The sequence below is a fragment of the Salmo salar genome, chromosome ssa16, assembly GCF_905237065.1.
Source record: "Salmo salar chromosome ssa16, Ssal_v3.1, whole genome shotgun sequence".
Classification (NCBI taxonomy): Eukaryota; Metazoa; Chordata; class Actinopteri; order Salmoniformes; family Salmonidae; genus Salmo; species Salmo salar.
In genome coordinates, this window is record NC_059457.1 from 27,546,862 (window position 1) to 27,572,537 (window position 25,676).

Here is a 25,676-nt window from a genome sequence, read left to right on the forward strand (position 1 = left end):
ACACTCTCTCTAAATGTTTACCCCAGCAGTCTTGTTGTGGTTTGTCTCTCCTCCCGTACATGCTGATGCTGGTTTAGACTACTCAACTTTTACTCCTCACAGGCTTTTTTTGTAAGTGTATGTCTTAGTCATGGTCCAAGATGAAATGCATGTACGATAGTGTATGTCTGCCCCGCTCACTCCATCTGTTATATTGCGTGATGGGCAAACCAGTTTGAGGCTGTCCTGTGTCACACCCATAATGAACTCCAAGCCAGTTGTTCCCCAGCGTCTGTTTGTGGGGCCAGAGGATCGGGGCTTTCCCCTCTTCTGTATCCCCTCCTCCCTGTCTTTGTGTCTAATTAGAGTGGCTGGTGGGAGGTGACTACAAAGGGATGTCCTGCTGGCCCTCCCTCTCTCTCTCCCTCTCATCCCAAAAGCACCTCTGTCACAGACACAGGAATTAGCAGCTGCCTGGCCTTCTGATTAGCTGGGGTAATAATGGTCACCAGGGGTAATAATTGTTTAAGATTCCTCCAGCTGTATAATTCAGTTTGGACTCGGCTGTCTGTCCTTGCCCCCTCACCTTTCCTCATGTCTTCAGTCATGTTGGGGGTTTCTCTCTAGAATAAATGAGCCCCTCATCATATTACACTGTCACCAGAGTGTCTGCTCCTGAGTGGCGCAGTAGTCTAAGGCACTGCATCTCAGTGCTAGAGGGTTCACTACAGACCCTGGTGCGATTCCAGGCTGTATTGCAACCGGCCATGATTGGGAGGATCATCGGCGGCACACAATTGGCCCAGCATCGTCCGGGTTAGGGTTTGGCCGGGTTAGGCCGTCATTGTACATAAGAATTTGTTCTGATCTGACTTGCCTAGTTAAATAAAGGTTAAATAAATAAAAGTCTGGCAAGCAGAGAGTGACAGGATGCAGACAGATCTCACACTGCTTCATAGGAACATGGAATGGGAGATTAAGTGAGATGTATCTTTGTCTGTCAGTGCAGGATACTGCTGTGTTTCAACATTTTAGTTTTCATTCAGAAGCGAGTGTTGAGCCTCTATCAACGGGCAGCCACTGTCACCTTGTTTCAATGTGTACAGCCACTGTCACCTTGTTTCAGTGTGCACAGCCACTGTCACCTTGTTTCAGTGTGCACAGCCACTGTCACCTTGTTTCAGTGTGTACAGCCACTGTCACCTTGTTTCAGTGTGTACAGCCACTGTCACCTTGTTTCAGTGTGCACAGCCACTGTCACCTTGTTTCAGTGTGCACAGCCACTGTCACCTTGTTTCAGTGTGTACAGCCACTGTCACCTTGTTTCAGTGTGTACAGCCACTGTCACCTTGTTTCAGTGTGTACAGCCACTGTCACCTTGTTTCAGTGTGTACAGCCACTGTCACCTTGTTTCAGTGTGTACAGCCACTGTCACCTTGTTTCAGTGTGTACAGCCACCGTCACTAATCATATACAAACTTGTTGAAAAGATCTATCAAATGCAGATGTTGTGACCATGACTTTGGAACCAGAAGCCTGTTGGCTATATGAAATAATCGTTTGGCAACAATAGATACAACACTTACTACATCACACATCCTATAGAGATCTCACCTTAACGTTGTTATACAGTTCCCAGCGTGGTTCAAGGGGTTATTTAATGAAAAACAGCTATATTGTTTCCCTGTATGACTCAGTTACTGTACCTGAAAAAGTAAGTTCCAGAGGGTTCAGTTTAATATGGCGTGTAATTCCGCTGTTCTTGCAATTTGCTCTCTTTAGTTCTTGCAGTTGAAATGTTATTCTTCATTGATCGGGAACAGGAAGGCCTATTATTCCTGCTCTGCTCTACTGCCATCCACAGTACTGAGGCAGCAGAGTATAAAGTCGTATAGCTAGTGAAACACCACAGAGAGGACCACTCACTGAATACTGTACTGTTTCCTGCACCGATAACACCAATATTGATAGCCTAGATCTGATGGTGTGCTTTTGAGAAATGAATGATTGTATATCTCCACATCAGCAGATTGGTCTCCTCTTGGTCCTCTCTGGTAGGGATGCCATGGTTATTTCAGATGTAGACTACCTTAAGATGTTGCCTAAAATGATTGGAGGTTAATCCTCTCCACCCATTCTTCTTCTTTTCCATCGCCACAGCAGATTGATCTGTCAAGCTGCCAAGGCAGACGCAGCCAAGGTGTCCCAGTCTGGCTTTAATGTCAGACAGCCAGGACTGGGCAGGACCCAGTTAACTCCCTTAGAAGACCAATTGATTACTAGCATGAAAGAGCTGCCTTTTCTCATTTAGCCCAGAAGCTTTTAGATGGGCGTGTTGATAGGTGAGTTAAGAGTGGGTTAAACCCAGCTCAGTGCTAGAGGTTGGTCTCTTACAAACAGCATACAACTACACACGGTGCTGACTGGACCATTGGAGAGATTTCTATAATCCTCAGTGCAGGAGCTTTTCTGGTGTGCTTTTCAGTGTGTTGGTCCAAAATACTTTAACCCTAGCCGAGTTCAGTGTTTACTTGTCACCGGATCCTGAGGACTTGTGCCTTGGTACTCCGTGTGAGTGACAGATGAAGGGCTTATATATAATTTTGCAAAGCGCTTCCTCAATGTGTTCAGGCTTGTTGGCAAACCCCTTATCTGTGGAACAAAAACACGTTGAAGTGCTTGGATTTAGAGGCTGTCACACTACCTGGGAGACGGTGACCTCATTAGGTGTAGAAGCAACCTCCAGTGTACCTCCGTCCGTCCTTGCGTGATGTGGTGAGGTGTGCACCCCCCTGGCTGTTCCGTCCGTGTGAGGAAAGCCCTCCATCAGCACCCACTCCTCCCCTGCAGCCCCTATCCTCCCGGTCGACCCAGGCACTAACATGCCTGATAGCAGCCGCTTGCTCTGGGCTTTGGAGCTGTTGATTTATGGGACTGTGTAGCTGCAGCAGCATCTGACCAAATGCCAAGAGCTCTGACTCGTTTCTCCTATCCTAACAGCAGGGCACGGCCCTCTTCTTATTTAGGGCTGTTTGATCGCTAGCTCTATGACTCACTCTATGGACCACCGTATTGTGTTAGACTAAACATGTTGATCAGTTTAATGATGATAATTGTTTACTATACATTTTAAATCCCATGTGCTAGCCTCAGCTGGGTGCACTACCTCGGTCAGAGTTATAGCTGTTTTCATATTGGAATAAATAAACAGTCAATTCAGCATGTATCCAAGACTCTTATCTTGATTGATGATTTTCTTTAGTAGTTTTTGTTTGATTTCTCAGTTATTTACTTTTCTACAGTCTCTCCTCGGCCTATGTTTGTGAGCACAGACCACCGTGTGTGTGTGTGTGTGTGTGTGTGTGTGTGTGTGTGTGTGTGTGGAGGTCTGCAGAGTAACTGTCCTCCACTGAGACTTGGCTGGAGTGGGGGTGGAGCGCTGGGGTTGTGCACTTTTGAGATTTAACAGGAATGCTTTGGGGATCGCTGTGTTTTTCAGATTTCACTCCTGACTCCCCTTTGGAAGTGGGAGGTGAGGGGAAAAGAGCAGTTGGGTCCCCAGTGAGAGCAACGTGATACCCTTGTCCATCCGGCATCCTGTTACCTGACTGCGGTTCTTGTTCTCTCCCTCCACAGAACAATGAAGATCAAGTGGCATTCCAGGTGGGAGGGGGACTTTCTACTCTGGAACAGATTCTGCAGCTAGTCACTGCAAACTCCACCCCCACCGCAGTCTCACGCATTCCAATCAAGTGAGTTCCAGCTTTTACATTCAAATACAGCTAACCTAGTCTCCACACACACTGTCTTTTGATAGACTTTCTATTCAGATTAGAGGGTTTTACACAAACTACACTATATATACAAAAGTATGTGGACAACCCTTCAAATTAGTGGACTAGGCTATTTCAGCCACACCCGCTGCTGACAGGTGTATAAAATTGAGCACACAGCCATGCAGTCTCCATAGACAAACATTGGCAGTAGAATGACCTTACTGAAAAGCTCAGACTTTCAACGTGGCACCGTCATGAGATGCCACCTTTCCAGCAAGTCAGTTGGTCAAAGTTCTGCCCAGCTAGTGCTGTTATTGTGAAGTGGAAACGTCTATGAACAACAACGGCTCAGTCGCGAAGTGGTAGGCCACACAATCTCACTGAACGGGACGTCGAGTGCGGAAGCGTGTAGCGAGTAAAAATAATCTGTCCTTGGTTGCAACACTCACAACCGAGTTCCAAACTGCCTCTGGAAGCAAACGTCAGCACAATAACTGTTTGTCGGGAGCTTCATGAAATGGGTTTTCATGGCTGAGCAGCCGCACACAAGCCTAAGATCACCATGCACAATGCCAAGTGTCGGCTGGAGTGGTGTAAAGCTCGCCGCCATTGGACTCTGGAGCAGTGGAAACGTGTTTTCTGGCGTGATGAATCACGCTTCACCATCTGGTAGTCCGACAGGCTTTAGCGGATGCCAGGAGAACGCTACCTGCCCGAATGCATAGTGCCAACTATAAAGATTGGATGAGGAATAATGATTTGGGGCTGTTTTTCATGGTTCGGGCTAGCCCCTTAGTTCCAGTGAAGGGAAATCTTAACGCTACAGCATACAATGACATTCTAAACGATTCTTTGCTTGCAACTTTGTGTGGCAATAGTTTGGGGAAGGCCACTTCCTGTTTCATCATAACGATGCCACCGTGTAAAAAGCGAGGTCCATACAGAAATGGTTTGTTGAGATCGGTGTGTAAGAACATGACTGGCCTGCACAGAGCCCTGATCCTCAACCCCATCGAAATCCTTTGGGATGAATTGGAACGCCGACTGCGAGCCAGGCCTAATCGCCCAACATCATGGCCCGACCTGCTTTTGTGGCTGAATGAAAGCAAGTCCCCGCAGCAATGTTCCAAAATCTAGTGGAAAGTCTTCCCAGAAGATTGGAGGCTGTTATAGCAGCAAAGGGGGTACCAACTCCATATTAATGCCCATGGTTTTTGAATGAGATGACGAGCAGTTGTCCACATACTTTTGGTCAAGTAATGTATAATGACACTATGTTTAATACAAATTGTTCATGAAGGGTATGTGGCTGCTGCTTGTGGCTCTGTGAGGGTCATCGTCATTGGTCATAATGCATCTTGCTGACCTCTCGTGATGTCACCTCTGCTGAGACAGCCATGAGGAAGTGTACAGGATGTCAAATTACTCAATTTACTTTAGCTGGAACCTCCACGGTCCCCATACAATACAACTTCATGAATCCATTGAAATTGACATTTTTGTATTTTTTTGGTCCTTTCCATCCCCCATATTCCCATACTCTTCACAACCAATATCCTGGCCTATTGCTGCTCTCATGACTCATGAGCCGACATTTCACTGTCTGTCGTCCAACCAGACCTCCACTTAAAACCCATGAGCCTTACCAGCTGCTGTGTAAGCCTCTAAAGACATGTTCCACACTCTGACCTCCGTGACAGCTCTCCTCTGTTTACAATTTGTGATGTTTTTGCAATTGCGTAAAGTGAGTGAGGTAACCTCAGGCCTTCCTTTTATTTATCTTTTTATAGTGCTCGTATCTCAATCAATACTTTCAGAATGGATCATGAATAATAATGCACCCTTTTTAGAAGGAGAAAGGGATTACATTTTGGTCATCTATTTTGTGTTCATTCTTTTCTGTTGATATACAGAAAGGCCATGTGTCTAATCCATCAGAAGGACTCTGTCGTGGTTTTGAGTTGTGGGTCTGGAGTTAGTGTGGCCTGCCAGTAGATAACCTCGGAAAGACCGCCATTCTCACAACACTGGAACTCTCTAATGGACTGGAATGGCCTCTCTCCTACACTCATTAGCATTTACTGTTTCCCAAACCTCCACTAATGGACAAATGCTTCTTATATTTCTAATGCTTTTAAATACTTCCATCTCGTGTTTATAGATTGATTTTTTTATTCACTCAATCACTAATCCTGGAGAATTTGAAGCGGACTTCCGTATCGTGAGGAATTTTATTAACTTAAATTGGGGGGACAGGTTTTTACTTGTAGGTAGCTAGGAGTCTTTTGCTCACAATTGGACTGTTTCTGCTTGTTGAAGCGGGAGACTACACCCCCACACACTGTTGTTCCTACGCTTTGAGACAGCCACTTGACGTACAGAGGAAGAGGAGTTGAATAAGATCAGAGGTACTTCTTTCATCCTCTGCCGGGCTCCTAGTCCAATCCAGAGCTGAAGTGTGCCATGTCTAGTGACAAAGGAATGCCCTCTCTGTTACCATCTTTCAGGACTCAATTACCACCTTGTCTGAACATGTTGAAAATAACTTCTTCAGATCTTCTAGAAATATACATAAGACTGAGGACAACTTTAATTAAGCTTGAAGGGGCAGGTCACTCCTGTGGCGTTATCACAATTAGGAATGTTACAATGTAACCTTCCTAAAGTAAAGCTCAAGAAAGTTATCCAGTTCTGTTGACAGTTCTTAGTATGTGTTCCACTTGATAAAGTGGTATTATATGTTGAATAGTACATAATAACAGTATATTCATGATGTTACCAGTGGCAACGCGGACGACGTGTTGCCAGTTCCTGTCTACCCAGCACCTGTGGGCTCAGGTTGTGATAGGCTAGCTGTCTTTGGGCTGTCTCTGCTCTCTCTGTCCTCCATGCGATAGAGTAGAGTGCTGCCTCAGGCCTGAGGTTGTTGTTGGGCCCCTGAGAGCGTTGAGCTTGGGTCATAACTTGCGATAACCCTCTTCCACAGCACATAAATCCAGCCCCTCAGACACGTCCAGCCCACACTCATAGTAGCCCTGTACATGGCTAAACATGTATTACACCCACATTCATTCTATATAAACACACACATTTACAATATAGAGGAAATGTAAGGGAGTCAGGGCAAGGGATTGGAATATTGGGAGCCAGTGACGTGATTCAACACAAGGACATGGCCCGTCTGTCCACTAATCACTGTTGTTCATCTGGGTGGCTGTATGGCCTAATGGTCGGCGTCTGTGAGATAGACGCTAACCCCAGCGCTTGCTACATTATCTGTTTACAGTAATGCTGCCGTATTGATCGCCTCCTCTCAGATAAGCTGAGTGATTTACAAAAAAGTCAACTGCAGAGTCGGAGATGCTTGGGTAATATTACCCCCCTGGGAGGCCCACTCCTACTTGTTACCATTACATTAATGAGCTAATTCCTCTGAGGCTCGGCTAATGTCCCTGTGTAACCCTGTGGCCGCTGGATCCATGTCTAGACTATCAGAGCAACAACTCTCATTAACATCAATATAACACAGTATATATAATATACCAGAGATTTTTACCTGCAAAGTCATCCATAAACCAAATGGTCTCGTGTGAAGATGATCCTTAATTGTTCTCCACCTGGATTACCTTTATCACACTCTTACTGTTAAATTTGCATATTCAAATCTCAAGGCGAGGGAGTATTTTTGAGAAAAAATAAGAAACCTGCTAGTTGAAACAGAAAAAAATATACGTCCATTGTTGGAGGAATTTGAACAATACTCTCTCAAAATTGAAAGGCACTCGCACATCTGACCTATCTCTGCAGCAGGTGCATGGCAACAGTTGAATGAGATGAGAAAAAAGAAGAAACCCGCACATTGCTCTTGCAAGTATCACTGCTCTTTAAGCTTTACGTATCTTCTTCAAGGCCTTGCAAGTGTGAGCCCTACTCTGTGTGAATGTGTTTTCTCTGTGTGATTCTGAGTGGAGAGTGTGTTGTGCTCCCTTGGGGAGGAGGGGGCAGAGCTGTCTAAAACAAGCTGTAAATGATCACAGATCCTCACCAGCCAAAACCACAGCTCTGCTCTCTCTGCCTCTGGAGACACTTATCTTCAGCATCATTATTATTATATGGTGAGTAAATGTTTTGCCCCAGTCTGGAGGTGGGGTTAGATGGGGGTAAATGGAGGTACCGTTCTGGCCCTGTTTTCAATCTTTATTAGCACATCCTTCCTCACTTTGGGGAAATCCCTGCATGATTTAATTAGCAAAAGCAAAGTTTCCACATCACTACTTTAACAAATCTGACACTTCTCAGATGTATAATTCTGTCAAGGAAAGATGGATGCATTCTTCAAGTATTCCAACCTTGTGTCTACTGTGTGTTTATGGGACATGTACCTGTGTCTCCCAGTAGGGGTCACTGGGGAGTAGAGGAGGAGAGAGACAGGACTGGGGGGAGTTTCTCCCAGTGATGTCTGGGCTCAGCACAAGAGAAGAGAAGCTAGCGTCAGAACAGACAGACTGACCCACCCGAAGGGCTGAAGAGGTCGTATAACTTTTTGAGTTGAATTTGAGAGAATCGGGAGAGGACACTTGATGATACAATTCACCAGATACCACAGTCATATTATCTGTTTTATCTAAGTGATGAGTGGAACAGGGGCACCTGTTCTACCACATTGAAAATGAAACAGGCTTATTTTTATGCATATTAGTTTTAGAGAGAGGTCTTAACTCCCGAGAAGGCTCCCGAGTGGCGCAGTGGTCTAAGGCACTGCATCTCCGTGTGAGAGGCGTAACTACAGACCCTGGTTCGATTGTATCACAACCGGCTGTGATTGGAAGTCCCTATAGGGTGGCGCACAATTAGCCCAGCGTCGTCCAGGTTAGGGTTTGGCCAGGGTAGGCCGTCATTGTAAATAAGAATTTGTTCTTAACCGACTTGCCTAGTTAAATAAAGGTTAACTAAAACTAATAAAAATGAATAGTCCAGTGACACTGCTATGCTAGGACACTGCATGTTAAAACACTCTTATAGTTAGTTACCCACCTCAGTCACATGACTGAGTATATGCTGTGTAATCAAAGCTGCTACCTTAGGTTTCATTTCAGGATGTTGTTATGTGGTGTGAGTGTGTGATGCATGAAGGCTCATCAGATTACTCTCAGTTCATACCCAGCCAGTGTGGAACGTCTTGGAAGCACTCAGGGTATCGGAAAGATCAACAGAAGAATCAAATGAAGTGTCATTTAGATAGCAGTGAATGAAGGGATTGTTTGACAGCACCAGGAAATGGATTTGCTCCTCACCTTGTATTTTGGCTTAGGGTTAGTTTTCTTTCCATGAACACACATTTTCCCTGTTGAAAAGCAGGGATTCAACCTGATCTGGAAGTTGGTCAGATTTCTGCAGCATTGCCATGGTCAGGCCTGACTGGGCACATAGGAAAAGCACTGAGATGTTGGGAAACGTGAGCTTGAGGTTCAGGTGGAACGATCTCCTGCTTGATAACCCAGTGACAAAAGCATAAAGAGTCTTTTACATGGATGATGTCCTATTATCTTTGCAAGAAGGGAAGACTTCTGAAAATTGGAAACATCTACCTGTAAGGGGAGTCTACCTGGTATTTTCCCAGTACCCTAAACTATTATGCTGTTTCTGTTGTGTTTTTATGTCACTAAGAAAAAACTTCTAAATACTCTTGAGCCCTAAGTGTTTTCTGGGATATTGGGGCAGTACTATACTGTGGGGGATCCTGACCTTAGCTCTAATTTTTCCCTTCCCAGCCATCTGTCTATCAGCCCCTGGGATACTCTATGGATTCTGGGATGGTTTAAACTTAAGTTTTAATTCAGCCACAGAGATCAGTGACACTCCCAATCCCCCAGCCCCCTTGTCATGTCCGAGCCTGTCGGCCACCCACGGTGATCCCCACAGGGCTCCATGGTGTATGGTTGTCCCAGGGGGCTGGCCCAGAATACTGTGTTCTCTAGTCCAGTCTGTGTGTCTTTAGTCTATCAAGCCCTTTACAATAGCTCCTGGCTTGAGGTGGCTGTGTGTGTCTATGGCCTCATCAGAACAGGAGGGTGGTTTGCTGTGGCCGGCCGTCTGGCTCCTCCAGGCTTCTTACTCTTCTCTCTCTCTCCTCTCTCCTATTTCCTCTCTCTTGCTCTCTCTCTCCGCAACCTGTCAGTATGGGCCATCAGTGGAGCCTAATCCCTAGTCCCTAGTCTACAAAATCAGGTTTCATTAATCCCAGATTAACAATGTACCCGTTGTATCTCCCGCTGGGTGTAGTCTGGCGGTTGGTGCAGGCACCAAATCCTTGGGTCCGGCAGTGGGTGTGGCATGCTGTCAAATGAGCACCCAGAGCTGTGTAGGTGGAGGTATGCTGCCTGTTAGGATGGACTGGCATACATGGATCAACCAACGCCACTTACATAGTGCATGTGTAACACGAGACGGAATAGCATGGCCCTTTTACCAAATTGCTCCTCAAAATCTTTGAAATAGGCTGTCATCAAGGGGGCACGGCGACAGATTCCAGGGACAGGAATGATATCAGGTGTCATGCTAATTAAGCTCAATTAGGTGGGAGGGAGCTAAAGATGGATCACCGAGATTGCTCATTGCATGAGCTGCTGTAAGGACATTACTCAAACGTGCCTCTGACAGTCGCCATTTGTTTAGCGGGCCTAAAACATACCTGATTAGCTGTGTTACAAAGCAATTGCATGCTCATTACATGAGTAGTTGACTGAGTCGATTGTGAGAAGTCAGTGGAAGTTCATGACCCGAGATCTGAGTCTCTGGTTGAGAGTGTGGTGATTAGGGTTGCAACGCTACCGGTAATTTACCAAAGTTACCGGAATCTTCTGGAAATTTGGAAAGTAACGGGTAATCTATGGTAATTTTATACATGAATGAATGAATGACTGAATGAATGAATGAATGAATGAATATATAGATAGATAGATAGATATCTTTTTTTTTTCATGTATAGTATAAAAAAAGTAGATCTGTGTCCGAGTTTCTAGTAGATGGACCATATGGTTCAAGAGAAAATAATTAATGAAAAAAAAATTCTAATCAACAATGGTATTATTTTCATGTGTATATATAACTTACACCTTTATTTCAGGATGATATATAGGATATATCATGCCGAAACCCTCATATTAAACAAACAGTTTTCACTAAATTGATGGTTTATATTTAGGATAATGTTTTACAGCTTTGTCATTAAATTTTTTTCTATTTTACAGTCATCTTATTTTATTATTGTATTTATTATACATGTGACGAGGCCACACAGAAGGCCAAAGAGGATAATTTGAAGTACCCAAAAGGGCCACCAGATGTCTTGTGATAAGTTACATAAAATCCTTAAATTACTACAATTCTTGTAGTTTACCTGTAAATGTTCAAACGTTTCCTTTTAATATACCCTCCTTTTGCAAACCTAGTGGTGATTCTATTAGGAATGGAATTGAATTAAAGACTAAAATCATCAATATAGTGATTAATAGATGAACTGCTATAAAATGAAATGTGCATTCTATATAGTTAGATGGAACATTTTCAGCATACATTTGCAATGTTAGCTTGTACAGCAACATTTTCCTTTGGCTCCATCTTGGTTCCTCTCACATGGGTTTCTTGTAGAGAATGGAAGCAGTCGACGGCTGTTTTTCTCCCTAATAAGATTAGAGTAAATAAATTAGGGATGTGCCCTTTAATCTGCTGATTAAGAGTGGCAGCCACCTGGGGACTGGCCTCTCCCCCCATCTCCCTACATGGATAAAGACATTCTGGGCAGGGCAACCTTTACTTATACATGGTGAAAAAACTGGGTGCTATGGTTGACAGGGTTTTATGGACACTGTGAAGATGGTGTTTGCCTATTTAATTTCATGCGTTGCTTTTGTAGCCTAATATTGACAAGATATTTTTTAAATATTGACCTTGCCTTTTTTTTGTAAGGTTATCGTTCATATTCCGTTTGACTGCTCTGATGCTATCCCTCTCCTCATAATTTGTATAACGTCTTATAGATTTCCCAGGCCTTTTCATGTCAAAGCTGTAACAGGATCAGCCCAACCCTGTCATTTGACTAGGTGACCTGACACCCTGCTATTGCGTCTTGTTTAATTCAATAAGGACACCTTACATTCCATCACAGTACCTGAAGGAATATTCATATGAAATGGCCTTTCTCCCCACTGAGTCAGGCAATGAGAATGACAATGGCTTGGTTTTATCTCTGTACGTTAATTGTTCTAGTTCTTTTCTATCTGCATTGTTAGTAAGGGCCTGTAAGTAAGCATTTCACTATTAGTCTACACCTGTTGTTTACTAAGCATGTGATAAATAACATTTGATATGGACATATTAAAAGCAGCACAGCATCAGACTGAGAGGAAAACTAGTATTTCATTCAATAGGGTACAGTCTTTCTAATGATGGTGGAATTATGTCAGTGAAAAACGGACTTCTTGCCGAGTTACTCAATCGTGTATCTGTTTGGGGGGGGGGGGGATCAGTCAGTCAGGCAGCCCCGGTGCTGTTCGGCTGCCCAGAGAGCACAGTTTGGTGGGGTTCTCATGTTACTTCACTCTGGCCCAAAAGAGGTTGTGTTATCGTTCCACTCAACCATGATGGTCTTATCCTAACCACTCCATTTCAATACTATTATTTTTTAAATTTATTTTACCTTTGTTTAACTAGGCAAGTCAGTTAAGAACAAATTCTTATTTACAATGACTGCCTAGGAACAGTGGGTTAACTGCCTTGTTCAGTGGCAGAACGACAGATTTTTACCTTGTCAGCTCGGGGATTTGATCTAGCAACCGATCTAGTAACTCTCTAACCACTAGGCTACCTACCTCCCCTTATAATATACTTTATATCAATATAGCATAATGAATGTGTTTTGGTGCTTGACACATAAACAGATGTCATTAAGTAGTGATTGGCAGAAACAGGGATCAACACACCAGGTTTGGTTTGTGTTTTCTCAGAAATGTGTTGATAAATGGTGGTGGAAAAGCCCCCAACATTTTATTTGGCTAGAAAGCCCATACACGTATGGCATATAAGATGCTTACTGTAAAAATGTTTAGTAAGCAAGTCTTGGCGTGCTTAACCAGACCTTGATGGACTATTTGGAAACGTTCCCATAGCTCACAATGTAATGCTTCTCACATTATCACCACATTCTATGTCTGACAGCTTTACACTACATTGTCAATAATGATATGGAGCAAATGACAGATCTGCCCACTAGCATATGAAACAACTGAAATATTTTGGTCACGAGGAAGTTATTGTCAGACCTATCCACCTAGGCCTACATCAGTCTCTGATATTTTCTCTCTATATGCCGACTAGGTTGGAGTGGAAATGCGTTGCAGATGTGAAGGTTGCGGTAGATATCAAAATGTTTACCAGTTGAAATAAATATGGCCTACTTTAGAATAGAAAAGCCAGATTCCATTCTTCCTCAGAGCAGATAGGACACGCCACTCTGCTATTGGCTAAAATATACAGTTGTCAGAAAATATTAAGTGATGAAAGAAGGGTGAGGGGGAGCAGCAGTCAGGGTAGAATGATTCATCAGGTATCTGTAGCATTAATCGTCTCTGGGGCTTGTTTAAAGCAGACATAATACAGAGGCATGTTCCACTCACTGCTCTGCTCTGCCTGGCCGTAGCCTGGGGCTCTGAGCTGAAGAGCTGCTGAGAGGAATGGCCTTATCTCCACAGAGGAAACACTACAGGATCTGACTCCAGATTAGACTGCCTGGCACTGTGATTGCAGATTGCATCCAGCAGCCTCTCTGGTTATGCAGATCTCTTGTCTTATTACTGTCCCACTCTGGATCAGGAGTTGACTAGTGAGGTAGTCTCGTTGTAAGCATAAGTAGTAGTTAATATAACTGGGTTCCTGAATGTTGCTTTCCGTCTCTTGCTGTCAGTGATGTATATGCTTTCAACTCTGCCAAAGATAAAGCAACCTTTTAAGGAACCACACATTTGGTGTAGTGCGTTTTGGTTTCTTGATCACTTGAGAACCATGTCAATGCCCGTGATAAACTCCTACACTGTATCTCGTGTTGTTTTGAATGAGCTGTATAGAGCGTAACATTCTGCCTTGAACTATTTAGTTTTACTTGTGACAAGTGATTCATCTTGTTCTCCCTCTTGTCTCTCTCCTCTCAGGTCTCTATGTGCTGCTATAAACACCTACTATCTGGCATGCTCTCGCTGCCACCTCAACTGCACATATGTTATCTTCAGCAACAAGATAGCCTTCCTCATGGACCTGCTGCTACATCAGCTTACAGTAAGTGTCCTTTCACCACACCATAGAAAACATCTCCTATTACTACCATTATTGATATGATAACATTACTTAACATATATGTTCTCTCAAACAACATTATTATTATTATTATTATTATTATTATTATTATTTTAGCTTGAGTCACTAAAGTCTGTGTGATACTTATGAAGGTGACATGGCATGATCAGAACTGCAGCTAGTTTACCCAAGGACCAGGCTGTTTAATGAATCCCTTCCAATGTCTCTGTAAATTTGGCTACATGCAACACTTAAGTGCTGAAAAACTAGGACTTCATCACCAGCATTTGTTCCTTCCTGGCACTGTGTTAATAAAAGACAGAGACACACGCTACAGTATAAATCCTGGCCCAGCCACAGGCTTAGCCACGCAGATTAGGGAATGAGAGAGGGAGGGAAAGAGCAGCCTGTCAGGAGGCAATATGGCGGCTGGGTTACCTGTCAGCCCATATCCTTCAGCACTCTCTGAGACTGTAAACATCAGCCGACTCCAAACATCTAACGGTGGCGGCTGCACACTTCACAGAACCAGACAAGGCACAGACATGGCCTTTGCTACATGCATGAACTCTATTGGGGCTTCCTTTTCCAGCCCTGAGTTCCAATCCAAAACTGTCATATTTCCTGAGGGCACAGAGGGGGAGATTAGCCTGTACGCTTCAGTTTATATAAAACATATTCCCACAGCTGCTATGACGACTGACATGTTGAACAGCACAATGCTAACTTTTCAAGTTGTGTTGGATAGTGACAAATATGGGGCTCATGAATAGTCCATGTAAAAACGTGTGTGTACGTGCGTGCGCACGTGTGTTTGTGTTTGGAAGTGGGTGGGGGTAGCAAGTGCCGCCGTCGGTGCTTGTCCCTCTTTTTAATTAGATTTGTGGAGAATGTTGGTGGATTTACTAACGCTGTCAGCATGCTAACGCTGTCAGCATGCCTAACCATTAGTCTAAATTAGATGTTTTCAGACATTTTCCCTGACCATCTTCTTATTTCTACAACACACATACCAAAATGTCACTTACAGTGCCTTCAGAAAGTATTCACACACCTGGACTTCTTCCTCATTTTGTTTCAGCCTGAATTTAAAATGTATTACATTTAGTTGTCACTGGCCTACGCACTACCCCATAATGTCAATGTAGAAATTTTTTTGAATTTTTTTTACATTTTCACAAATTAAGTTAAAATTAAAAGCTAAAATGTCTTGAGTCATTAAGTATTCAACCCCTTTTTTATGGCAAGCCTAAATAAGTTTAGGAGTAAAGATTTGTTAACAAGTCATGGACTCACTCTGTTTCCAATAATGGTGTTTAACATGATTTTTTTTAATGACTACCTAATTTCTGTACCCCAAACATACAATTATCTGTAAAGTCCCTCAGTCTAGCTGTGAATTTCAAACACAGATTCAACCACAAAGACCAGGGAGGTTTTCAAAATGCCCCGCAAAGAAGGGCACCTATTGGTAGATGGGTAAAAATAAAAAAACAGATATTGAATATCCCTTTGAGCATGGTGAAGTTATTAATTACACTTTGGATGGTGTATCAATACACCCAGTAACTACAACGATACAGGCGTCCTTCCTAACTCAGTTACCAGAGAGGAAGAAACCCACTTAGGGATTTCACAATGAGGCCAATGGTGACTTTAACTTCTTAAAGTGTAGGGGGCAGTATTTTCACGGCCGGATGAAAAACGTACCCAAATTAAACTGGTTACTAGAATATGCATATTATTAGTGTATTTGGATAGAAAACACTCTGAAGTTTCTAAAACTGTTTGAATGATGTCTGTGAGTATAACAGAACTCACATGGCAGGCAAAAACCTGAGAAAAATCCAACCAGAAAGTGGGAGATCTGAGAATTGTAGTTCTTCTTTTGAATGCCTATCGAAACTACAGTGTCTGTGGGGTCACGTTGCACTTCCTAAGGCTTCTATTGGCTGTCAAAATCCTTCAGAAAGTTTTTATCATTCTCCTGTAACCGGGCAGAGATTAGGAGCTCAGTCAATGAGTGGACTGCCTATGGACAAAGCACTTGGTGATGCGCGAGCCCGATAGCGCACCCCTCCTTCTTTTTCTCCTGGAATGAATACGCTATTGTCCGGTTGGAATATTATCGCATTTTTACGTTAAAAATACCATAAAGATTGATTGTAAACAAAGTTTGACATGATTCTACTAACGGTAATGGAACAGTTTGACTTTTCGTGTCTCGAATTGCGCTCGCGCATTATGCCTTTGGATAGTGACCTGAACATAAATATGGATTATTTCGAACAAAAACAACATTTCTTGTGGAAGTAGCAGTCCTGGGAGTGCATTCTGACGAAGATCAGCAAAGGTAAGAGAATATTTATAATGCTAATTCTGAGTGTAGGTGACCCCAGAACTTGGCGGGTGTCTGTATAGCTTGCTTTGATGGCGAGCTATGTACTCAGAATATTGAAAAATGTGCTTTTGCCGAAAAGCTATTTTAAAATCTGACAGCGGTTGCATCAAGGAGTACTGTATCTATAATTCTTAAATTAATTGTTATGTATTTTGTAAAAATTTATGATGAGTATTTTTGTAAATTGATGTGGTCATTCACCAGAAGTTTTTGGTGGGAATACATTTTCTGAACATCACGCGCCAATGTAAAATGCTGTTTTTGGATATAAATATGAACTTTATCGAACAAAACATACATGTATTGTGTAACATGATGTCCTAGGAGTGTCATCTGATGAAGATCGTCAAAGGTTAGTGCTTCATTTAGCTGTGTTTTGGGTTTTTGTGACATATATCCTTGCGTGGAAAATGGCTGTGTGGTTATTTTTTTCTATGTACTCTCCTAACATAATCTAATGTTTTGCTTTCGCTGTAAAGCCTTTTTGAAATCGGACAATGTGGTTACATTAAGGAGAAGTGTATCTTTAAAATGGTGTAAAATAGTCGTATGTTTGAGAAATTGAAATTATGATATTTTTGCTGTTTTTGTATTTCGCGCCATGCTATTTCACTGGCTGTTGAATAGTGTGGGACGGTGACATCACCACCTTGCCCAGAGAAGTTAAAACAGTTGCAGAGATGTATGGCTACGATGGATAAACTGAGGATGGATCTACAACATTGTAGTTAATCTACAATACTAGCCTAATTGACTTAGTAAAAAGAAAATAGCCCGTACAAAATTAAATATTCCAAACAACACAACTAGATGAAAGATGAATTCACCTTTCAGCAGGACAATAACCTTAAACACAAGGCCACGTCCTACCTGGAGTTGCTTACCAAGAAGACAGTGAATGTTCCTGAGAGGCCTAGTTACAGTTTTGACTTAAATCAGCTTGAAGATCTTTGGCAAGACTTGAAAATGGATGTCTAGCAATAATCAACATACAACTTGAGCTTGAATAATTTTAAAAAATAATAATGTGCAATTATTGTTCAATACAGTTGTGCGAAGCTCTTAGACTTACCCAGAAAGATTCACAGCTGTAATCGCTACCAAAGGTGATTATAACATGTATTGACTCAGGAGTGTGAATACTTACACTACCGGTCAAAACACCTACTCATTCAAGGGTTTTTCTTTATTTTAACTATTTTCTACAGTGAAGACATCAAACTATGAAATAACACATATGTAATCATGTAGTAACCAAAAGAGTGTTAAACAAATCAAAATATATTTTATACTTGAGATTCTTCAAATAGCCACCCTTTGCCTTGATGACAGCTTTGCATACTCTTGGCATTCTCTCAACCAGCTTCATGAAGTAGTCACCTGGAATGCATTTCAATTAACAGGTGTGCCTTGTTAAAAGTTAATTTGTGGAATTTCTTTCCTTCTTAATGTGTTTGAGTCAATTAGTTGTTGTGACAAGGTAGGGGGGTATACAGAAGAAAGCCCTACTTGGTAAAAGACAAAGTCCATATTATGGCAAGAACAGCTCAAATAAGCAAAGAGAAACGACAGTCCATCATTTCTTTAAGACATGAAGGTCAGTCAATACGAATAATTTCAGGGCAGTCGCAAAAGCCATCAAGCGCTATGATGAAACTGTCTCTCATGAGGACTGCCACAGGAAAGGAAGACCCAGAGTTACCTCTGCTGCAGAGGATAAGTTCATTAGAGTTACCAGCCCAAATAAATGCTTCACAGAGTTCAAGTAACAGACACATCTCAACATAAACTGTTCAGAGGAGACTTCATAGTTGAATTGCTGCAAAGAACCCACTACTAAAGGACACCAATAATAAGAAGAAACTTGCTTGGGCCAAGAAACAGGAGCAATGGACATTAGACCAGTGGAAATTTGTCCTTTGGTCTAGAGTCCAAATTGGAAATTTTTGGTTCCAACCGCCGTGTCTTTGTGAGATGCAGTGTGGGTGAACGGATGATCTGGGGTGGCAGGTAGCCTAGTTGTTAGAGCGTTGGACTAGTAACCGAAAGGTTGCAAGATCGAATCCCTGAGCTGACAAGGTAAAAATCTGTCATTCTGCACCTGAACAAGGCAGTTAACCCACTGTTCCTAGGCCGTCATTGAAAATAAGAATTTGTTCTTAACTGACTTGCCTAGTTAAAGGTAAAATTAAAAAAATAATCTCTGCATGTGTATTTCCCACCATAAAGCATGGAGGAGGAGGTGTTATGGTATGGGTGTGCTTTGCTGGTGACACTGTCTGTGATTTTATTTAAAGTCAAGGCACACTTAACCAGCATGGCTACCACAGCATTCTGCAGCGGTACACCAGTCCCACTAAGCGCAAACCAGATGGGATATCATTTGTTGTTCAACAGGACAATGACCCAACACACCTCCAGACTGTGTAAGGGCTATTTTACCAAGAAGGAGAGTGATTTAGTGCTGCGTCAGATGACCTGGCCTCCACAATCCCCTGACCTCAACCCAATTGAGCTGGTTTGGGATGAGTCGGACCGCAGAGTGAAGGAAAAGCAGCCAACAAATGCTCAGGAACTCCTTCAAGACTGTTGGAAAAGCATTCCAGGTGAAGCTGGTTGAGAGAGTGCCAAGAGTGTGCAAAGCTGTCATCAAGGCAAAGGGTGGCTATTTGAAGAATCTCAAGTATAAAATATATTTTGATTTGTTTAACACTCTTTTGGCACTATATCTAAAAGGGGAAATGCACTCTGTGCTCCTGTCACAGGAACTCCATACCTTTTTAGGATAGGTATTTGCCAGGGATCTAACAGTTCGATATTATCATGATACTTAAGTACTGGTACGATATGTATTGTGATTCTCACGATTCAAAATTTATTGCGACACAATACTGTGATTGTATTGCGATTTTTATGTTCCAAACCTATTGCTCACCATATGTCTGCTGCAGAGAGATAAGAGAGAGCATGAGAAAATGAGTTTTGATCGGTCAGTGAAGTAAAATTGCTAAAAACATGTTGGCTCACTATTCAAAAAGAAGAGCTATAGGATGGAAAAATACTGGTGTTTTGGCAGAAGTACAGCCAACTAGCTCTAGCTACTGCTACCTACAGTACAAATCGATACTTTTAGCCAAATATTGATATATCGTCCAAATAATATTGCGATATGTAAACCCCCCCCCCCCCCCCATCACTAATACCTTTGGTCTTTATATACCCTTAATCTCTTTAAATATATCTTTATTAATAAACATTTCTTAATAAACATTATTTTTCAAGATACTTGGGCTCTTCTTGTAATAAAGAGTTTAGGATAACTAAATAATGTCAGAACTTGGAGCATACTGAATCCTCTTTCTGCCCTTATTTGTCTAAGGTGAGGGTAAGGGGAACATTTAGTTAATCCCACAGATGGTTAATACAGAACCCTCCCCTATGTTAGCTCCAGTCCAGTGGTTTTCTCCACAGAGTCTCAGTATTCAGTTGACTTCCTTTGTTACCAGATAGGGAATACCTCTGAGACCTCTCATATGGTAGCAGTCTGGCACGGCAACAGTAACCATGTCACACTGATTGTTAATCACCGATTTATGGCCCACAATTGATGAATTATACAATAACACGTGTGTTGTTTATGGCATGATGTATCAGGATTCCAACCAATACAAATGGCCTTTGCCGGTAAACAAAAGAAAGTGATATTTCCTCCGTCTTAATTGTCTGTGTTCTAGAAGGCAGGCTGAGGTTTAAATGACCAGGGCCCAGATTCACAAAACCTTCTTAAGAATACATTTCTTAACTGCCATTTTTCCTTAACTATAGACTTTTGAAGAAAGTTAATCAAAGTTGCTGTTCCTCAAAAACGTTATTTTAAATGTTTTTCCGCTGTTTCTTATGCATCTCCTTAAGCAAAAAGTTGAAGAAATTTGATTCTTGAAAATAACGTTTTTGAATTTGTTCTTAATTCCAAGATAGCTAAACCCTTGTCTTAAATTCAGGGCAGTGAGAGAATAAGCTCATTAAATCCATTGAACATGTTTAATTCACTCTCAAACTTCATCTGAAATTTCAGTATTGATTTATTTTAAACCCAAGAACATGTTTTAAAACAGTAATCTCAGTAGGAAATATGCTAACATGATTTCCATTACTATCTAGATAGCTAGCTAAATCAGTTGCCTAGCAACAAATATCTTAAGAAAAATGTGAAGATATATTTGAAAAGTTCGTAAGAATAATTAAATCTTAAGATATCGTTGAGGAATTGCAATATCCCATAATGACAAAGCTAAAACAGGTTTTTAGAAATGTTTACTAATACATTTTTACAAATTAATTATTACATAACTATTCAGACACCAATCAGGCCTTTATGGTAGTGGCCAGACGGAAGCCACTCCTCAGTAAAAGGCACTTGACAGCCCACTTGGAGTTTGCCCAAAAAAGCCTAAAGGACTCTCAGACCATGAGAAACAAGGTTCTCTGGTCTGATGAAACCAAGATTGAACTCTTTGGCCTGAATGCCAAGTGTCACGTCTGGAGGAAACCTGGCCCATTCCCTACGGTGAAGCATGGTGGTGGCATCGTCATGCTGTGGGGATGTTTTTCAGCGACAGGGACTGGGAGACTAGTCATGATCGAGGGAAAGCTGAACGGAGAAAAGTACAGTGAGATCCTTCACGATAACCTGCTCCAGAGCGCTCAGGACCTCAGACTGGGGCGAAGGTTCACCTTCCAACAGGACAACGACCCTATGCACACAGCCAAGACAATGCAGCAGTGACTTCGGGACAAGTCTCTGAATGGCCTTGAGTGGCCCAGCCAGAGCCCGGACTTGAACTTCATCAAACATCTCTGGAGAGACCTGCAAATAGCTGTGCAGCGACGCTCCCTATCCAACCTGACATGGCTTGAGAGGATCTGCAGAGAAGACTGGGAGAAACTCCCCAAATACAGGTGTGCCAAGCTTGTAGCGTCATACCCAAGAAGACTTGAGGCTGTAGTCGCTGCCAAAGATTCTTCAACAATTTTTATTTTTATTTTGAATAAATATGCAAACATTTCTAAAAACCTGTTTTTGCTTTGTCATTATGGGGTATTGTGTGTAGATTGATGAGAGGAAAAAAACGATTTAATCCATTGTAGGATCAGCTGTAACGTAACAATTTTGAAAAAGTCAAGGGGTTTGAATACTTTCCGAATGCACTGTGCAGTATGTGATACTAGCTTGTTTGAGAATGCAGGTATCGAGCTACTGGTACAGACTGGACTGTGACATGGTTGAGGTTTAGAGCTCTTGACTGACCAGTCTTTTCCTCCTTCAGCTGTTCGTCCCAGATGAAGACAAGACCATATTTGGTCGCAGTGTGAACAAGCAGGTGTTTGAGGGACTGACCACCGGCCTGCTGCAGACCAGCGCCACTGTCCTGAGCCTTCTCCGTCCCTATGTTCCTGACTGTGGCCGCGGGGACACCCCTCGCATCATGTCACCAGACACCAAGACCAAGACCTCCCCTATAGAGCCCTTCAACACCCGCGCCCAGGACCTCATCAGGTAAGCTCTTCCTCATCCTCTCTCTCAAACCACACACCGCTCTATTGGGGCCCTCCTCCCGTTCACAGTACTCTCTCCCACCTCCCATGTCCCCCTCTCCACTCTCTTACTGACAGGGTTGATGTGGAGAACCACTGATATTATAACTTAGTTACTGTCAGAAATAGCCTACAAAATGTCAGCTCCCTTGGAATAGGTCCCAGTATTTGTATTTGTTTCCTCCTTCCTCAGGGGCTTTGAGTGAGGGTGAGAGAGGTTGTCCTCTGGCATGTGTCCAAATAGTACTTTTTCACACATTCTGGATCAAAATCTTCAGCAAAGTAATAAGTCCTTTTTTTTACTTAGGGCAACATAAACAAAGAACACTCCTGGAAGTTTGCAACATCCCCTTGAACTTGGCTTTTGAGTAGCAGGGGCTATGGGCTGTCTCTCCTGGCACCGTGGGGCGGTGAGGAAAGGCAGGCCCAAGCCTTCAGGAAGAGTGGAGTCTTCCAACCATCCCCTCCCACAGCCAATGATTCATTTGACCAAAGCATCTGCACAGGCCCAACTCTCATACTATGTCCCAGTCGTAACCCAGGAGACAGGGGAGATCTTGAGGAAAAATGGTGTCTAGTAATCCCTGCAAAGCAATGGACGATTTACCTCAACTGCCTCAAATTATGTATGTAATGGTAGGGAGGAAATCAGATAAAAAAAGATGGTATCTTCTGCAACACTTTTTCCCATTATGGTGAACTGTAGATCACACAGAAAGAGAACATCAGCATTCCGCTTCTACGTCTTCATTTCTTATTACCAATCACTCACCAGGCTTTGTACTATACTTATCTCCTACCAGTGTCAGAAACGTACAGATGCGTGTAACGCATCAATTGTGAAACACAGGGGCAAGACTGAAGACTAAACAGCTTTTCAAACAGACAATATGCCAGCTCCTTTCAGCTTAGGTGAAGCTGTGGAAGAGGATAGTTATAGCAAGTTGCCGTGGTTCAAGTGTCAGATGACCTTTTGTGAAGGTTTCACATTTTTTTAATTACCTGACTTGAAAAGGCTGCCATTTTGACTGACAGTCCCAACAAAAAAAGGTATGCTAGCAAGTTAAGGGAGTAAGCTAAGCGGAGCCGGAGAGGGAAAGGAATAGATGGATGCCTGTAGTGTAGAACAGTGGCTGGCTTCCTGATTCCTGACTGAGCTGTCTGGTACATCTGGGAGGTCTTGTGATTGACAGCTGAGCGTCCTTGTCTGTCCCTATGGTGGGTAGGGCTAAAGGGGGCTGAGCGGTGGTGGGAGAGGCATACCTTAGCCGTGAGGCAGCCACAGGTCAGCGGACAGTCGGGCCTGTCTCTGGCCTGGCACGGGGGCACAGCCGCCCTCTAATGATGCTGTTACCAGTGATTTGTGGCTGAGAGAGCAGAGGGAACATGATCATGAGACCTGCCATTGGCAAGACAAATATCACAGTAATAACAGGGAGTACAGAGGGCTTAGGTCAGATCACATTTCAACTGTGCTGTCGGTGAGTTACTATCAGTGAGGGCCTTTGTTAGGATAAAACATATTTCATCGGGACAGCATTCATTCATTGGGAAAGTTTTGTTGTTTTGTTCATGTGGATTCACTCTTATCTTCCTTTTGTGTTTGTGTCCCTCCCTCAGCTATGTGGTAAACATGGGTCTGATTGATAAGCTGTACAGCTGCTTCCTGTCTGTCCAGGGGCCGGTGGACGAGAGCCCCAAGATGTCTGCCTTCCTCCAGCAGGCCACCGCTCTGCTGCACGCCATGTGTAAGCTGTGCTTTGCTGTGACCGGACGGTGAGTGGCAGCAGTCTCTCTTCCTCTATGACCCTCCTCTCCAGACATCCCTGTGATCACGCACGGCTGTTCACAAGACTAATGACAGGAGTGACTCACCGTTGGATCTTTTAAGTCTGCCCGGCCATCCCATAAAGACTTGTTGTTGGAGCTCAAACAAAGACACTACCTCCTTTTCAATCACACTCAGTGGTTTCCTTTAGTCTGAGCACTGGCAAGCCCATCGTTACTGTTGATCGAGATAGGCATCTACTTGACCCCCGTGCTCTGTCACTCACCATAAACCCTTGCCTCCAGTTCGCCAGGGGAAGCCCACCCACGTGTTACTGTGACCTGCCGAGAGAGGCTCAATGGCGCCGCTGACAGAGGCTTAGCATACAGACTGAGACACAATACCGACGAAGATAGCATGACCCTTAGTACAGGAATGTTGTCCTCATAGTTAAATATCATCAGTGGTCATATGGGCACATCGGATCCCTTTAGTTTCTGTAGTGTCACTGTTTGAATTAGAACAGAGGTACTTTAACTCTTAAATATTGCTGCTCTGTTGCCAAAACCTTGCATTCTAGACGGGTTGCCTGACAACGTCACGAAAATGTGTTTGCATCGATGGGGCAGAAGGCTGTGTGTGTTTTATGATTCTGAACGGTCAGATAGCTAGAAACAATGACAAAAAGCTGCCATGTGGGGAATATTAAGTGGCTCGTTTCAGCTAGTTTTATCTTCTTACGCCATGTCTTGTTTTGAAGTGTTTCGACTGATGACACGTCTATGCTAATATGGCTTAATTTCGCTAGCTAGCTAACCAACAACTGTAACGATGTATTTGAGAGACAAGTGCTTATTGTGTACATTTATTTATGTTTTCAATAAACATTTGGAGACGAAATACAGTTCCCATCTCAATAATCCTTTGGCGTTGACAGTTGTTTTTCCCAAACGTTGCACACGCGTCGGTTTTGTTGCTGAACAACCCATCCGTGTAAAAGTTTTTATCGCCAGGACTGATTTACTTACTATACTGTAGATGTTGAGACTGTATCGTTCCTGTACCCACACTGTACTGCTTGTGTACCTCTCCTCTCCAGCTGCTGTGTGTTGTAACAGTGCCCAGCTGCTTCACACCAACACAGGGGAGCACTGCTATGACTGTGTCACTGAATATCTGTGAGAAAACACAGCGCCATAACCTCGCCACTTTAATGAGCGGACTGAGCGGTGTTGCGTAATAATCAACACCCTGCTAATCCAGCCAACTATCTCCATTCTTACCCGGTCCTCTATGTGTTCAGGAGGTTATACTGGAGAGAATGTATACCATGGTCCTGGAATATTTTTTTGCCATGCCAGTTGCTGTGTCGAGGGGTTTAACTGGCATTAGAGACCATGTACTTGCAGAGCTAGGAATTTCCACACAGAGCTGTTGGCCAACATACAGTGGGTTTCATCCAGAGGTCAAACAGCCTTTATTCTCTGCCTGCAAATCACATCCTGTGTAGCAGGGGTATTCTTAAATTCCCTGTCAGCACAAGCTTATGGAACTCGTGGGTTTGCAGGAATCCTAATTGTAAAACAATGGGAGCCATTTGACATGAGTTTTCTCTGATGCCATTGACTACGATGTAGTGATGTTAATGTACTTTGAGAGAGTACATTTCGTACAATGATTAGTCTCAGCTAAACAGAATACATTTTCAGCATTAGGATCTATAAAGCATGGGCTAATCAGGGTAAACTCCTCTTATGCGCCAGGTGTTAGTCTGGCTATAGAAGTTTACATTGACTGGCCTCCAGTTTTA

General features: G+C 43.0%; 1 protein-coding gene across 5 annotated transcripts in view; it reads left to right on the forward strand.

Moving 5' to 3' along the window:
- LOC106573497 (S phase cyclin A-associated protein in the endoplasmic reticulum) overlaps positions 1 to 25,676 on the forward strand; it is a 91,509-nt gene that overhangs the window by 47,672 nt on the left and 18,161 nt on the right. For all 5 annotated transcript variants that reach the window (XM_014148591.2, XM_014148592.2, XM_014148594.2 and 2 more), the window contains 4 exons: positions 3,616 to 3,731; positions 13,961 to 14,084; positions 21,831 to 22,060; positions 23,719 to 23,874. In XM_014148591.2, the coding sequence (XP_014004066.2) occupies positions 3,616 to 3,731; positions 13,961 to 14,084; positions 21,831 to 22,060; positions 23,719 to 23,874 (626 nt within the window). The remainder of the gene's footprint in view (positions 1 to 3,615; positions 3,732 to 13,960; positions 14,085 to 21,830; positions 22,061 to 23,718; positions 23,875 to 25,676) is intronic.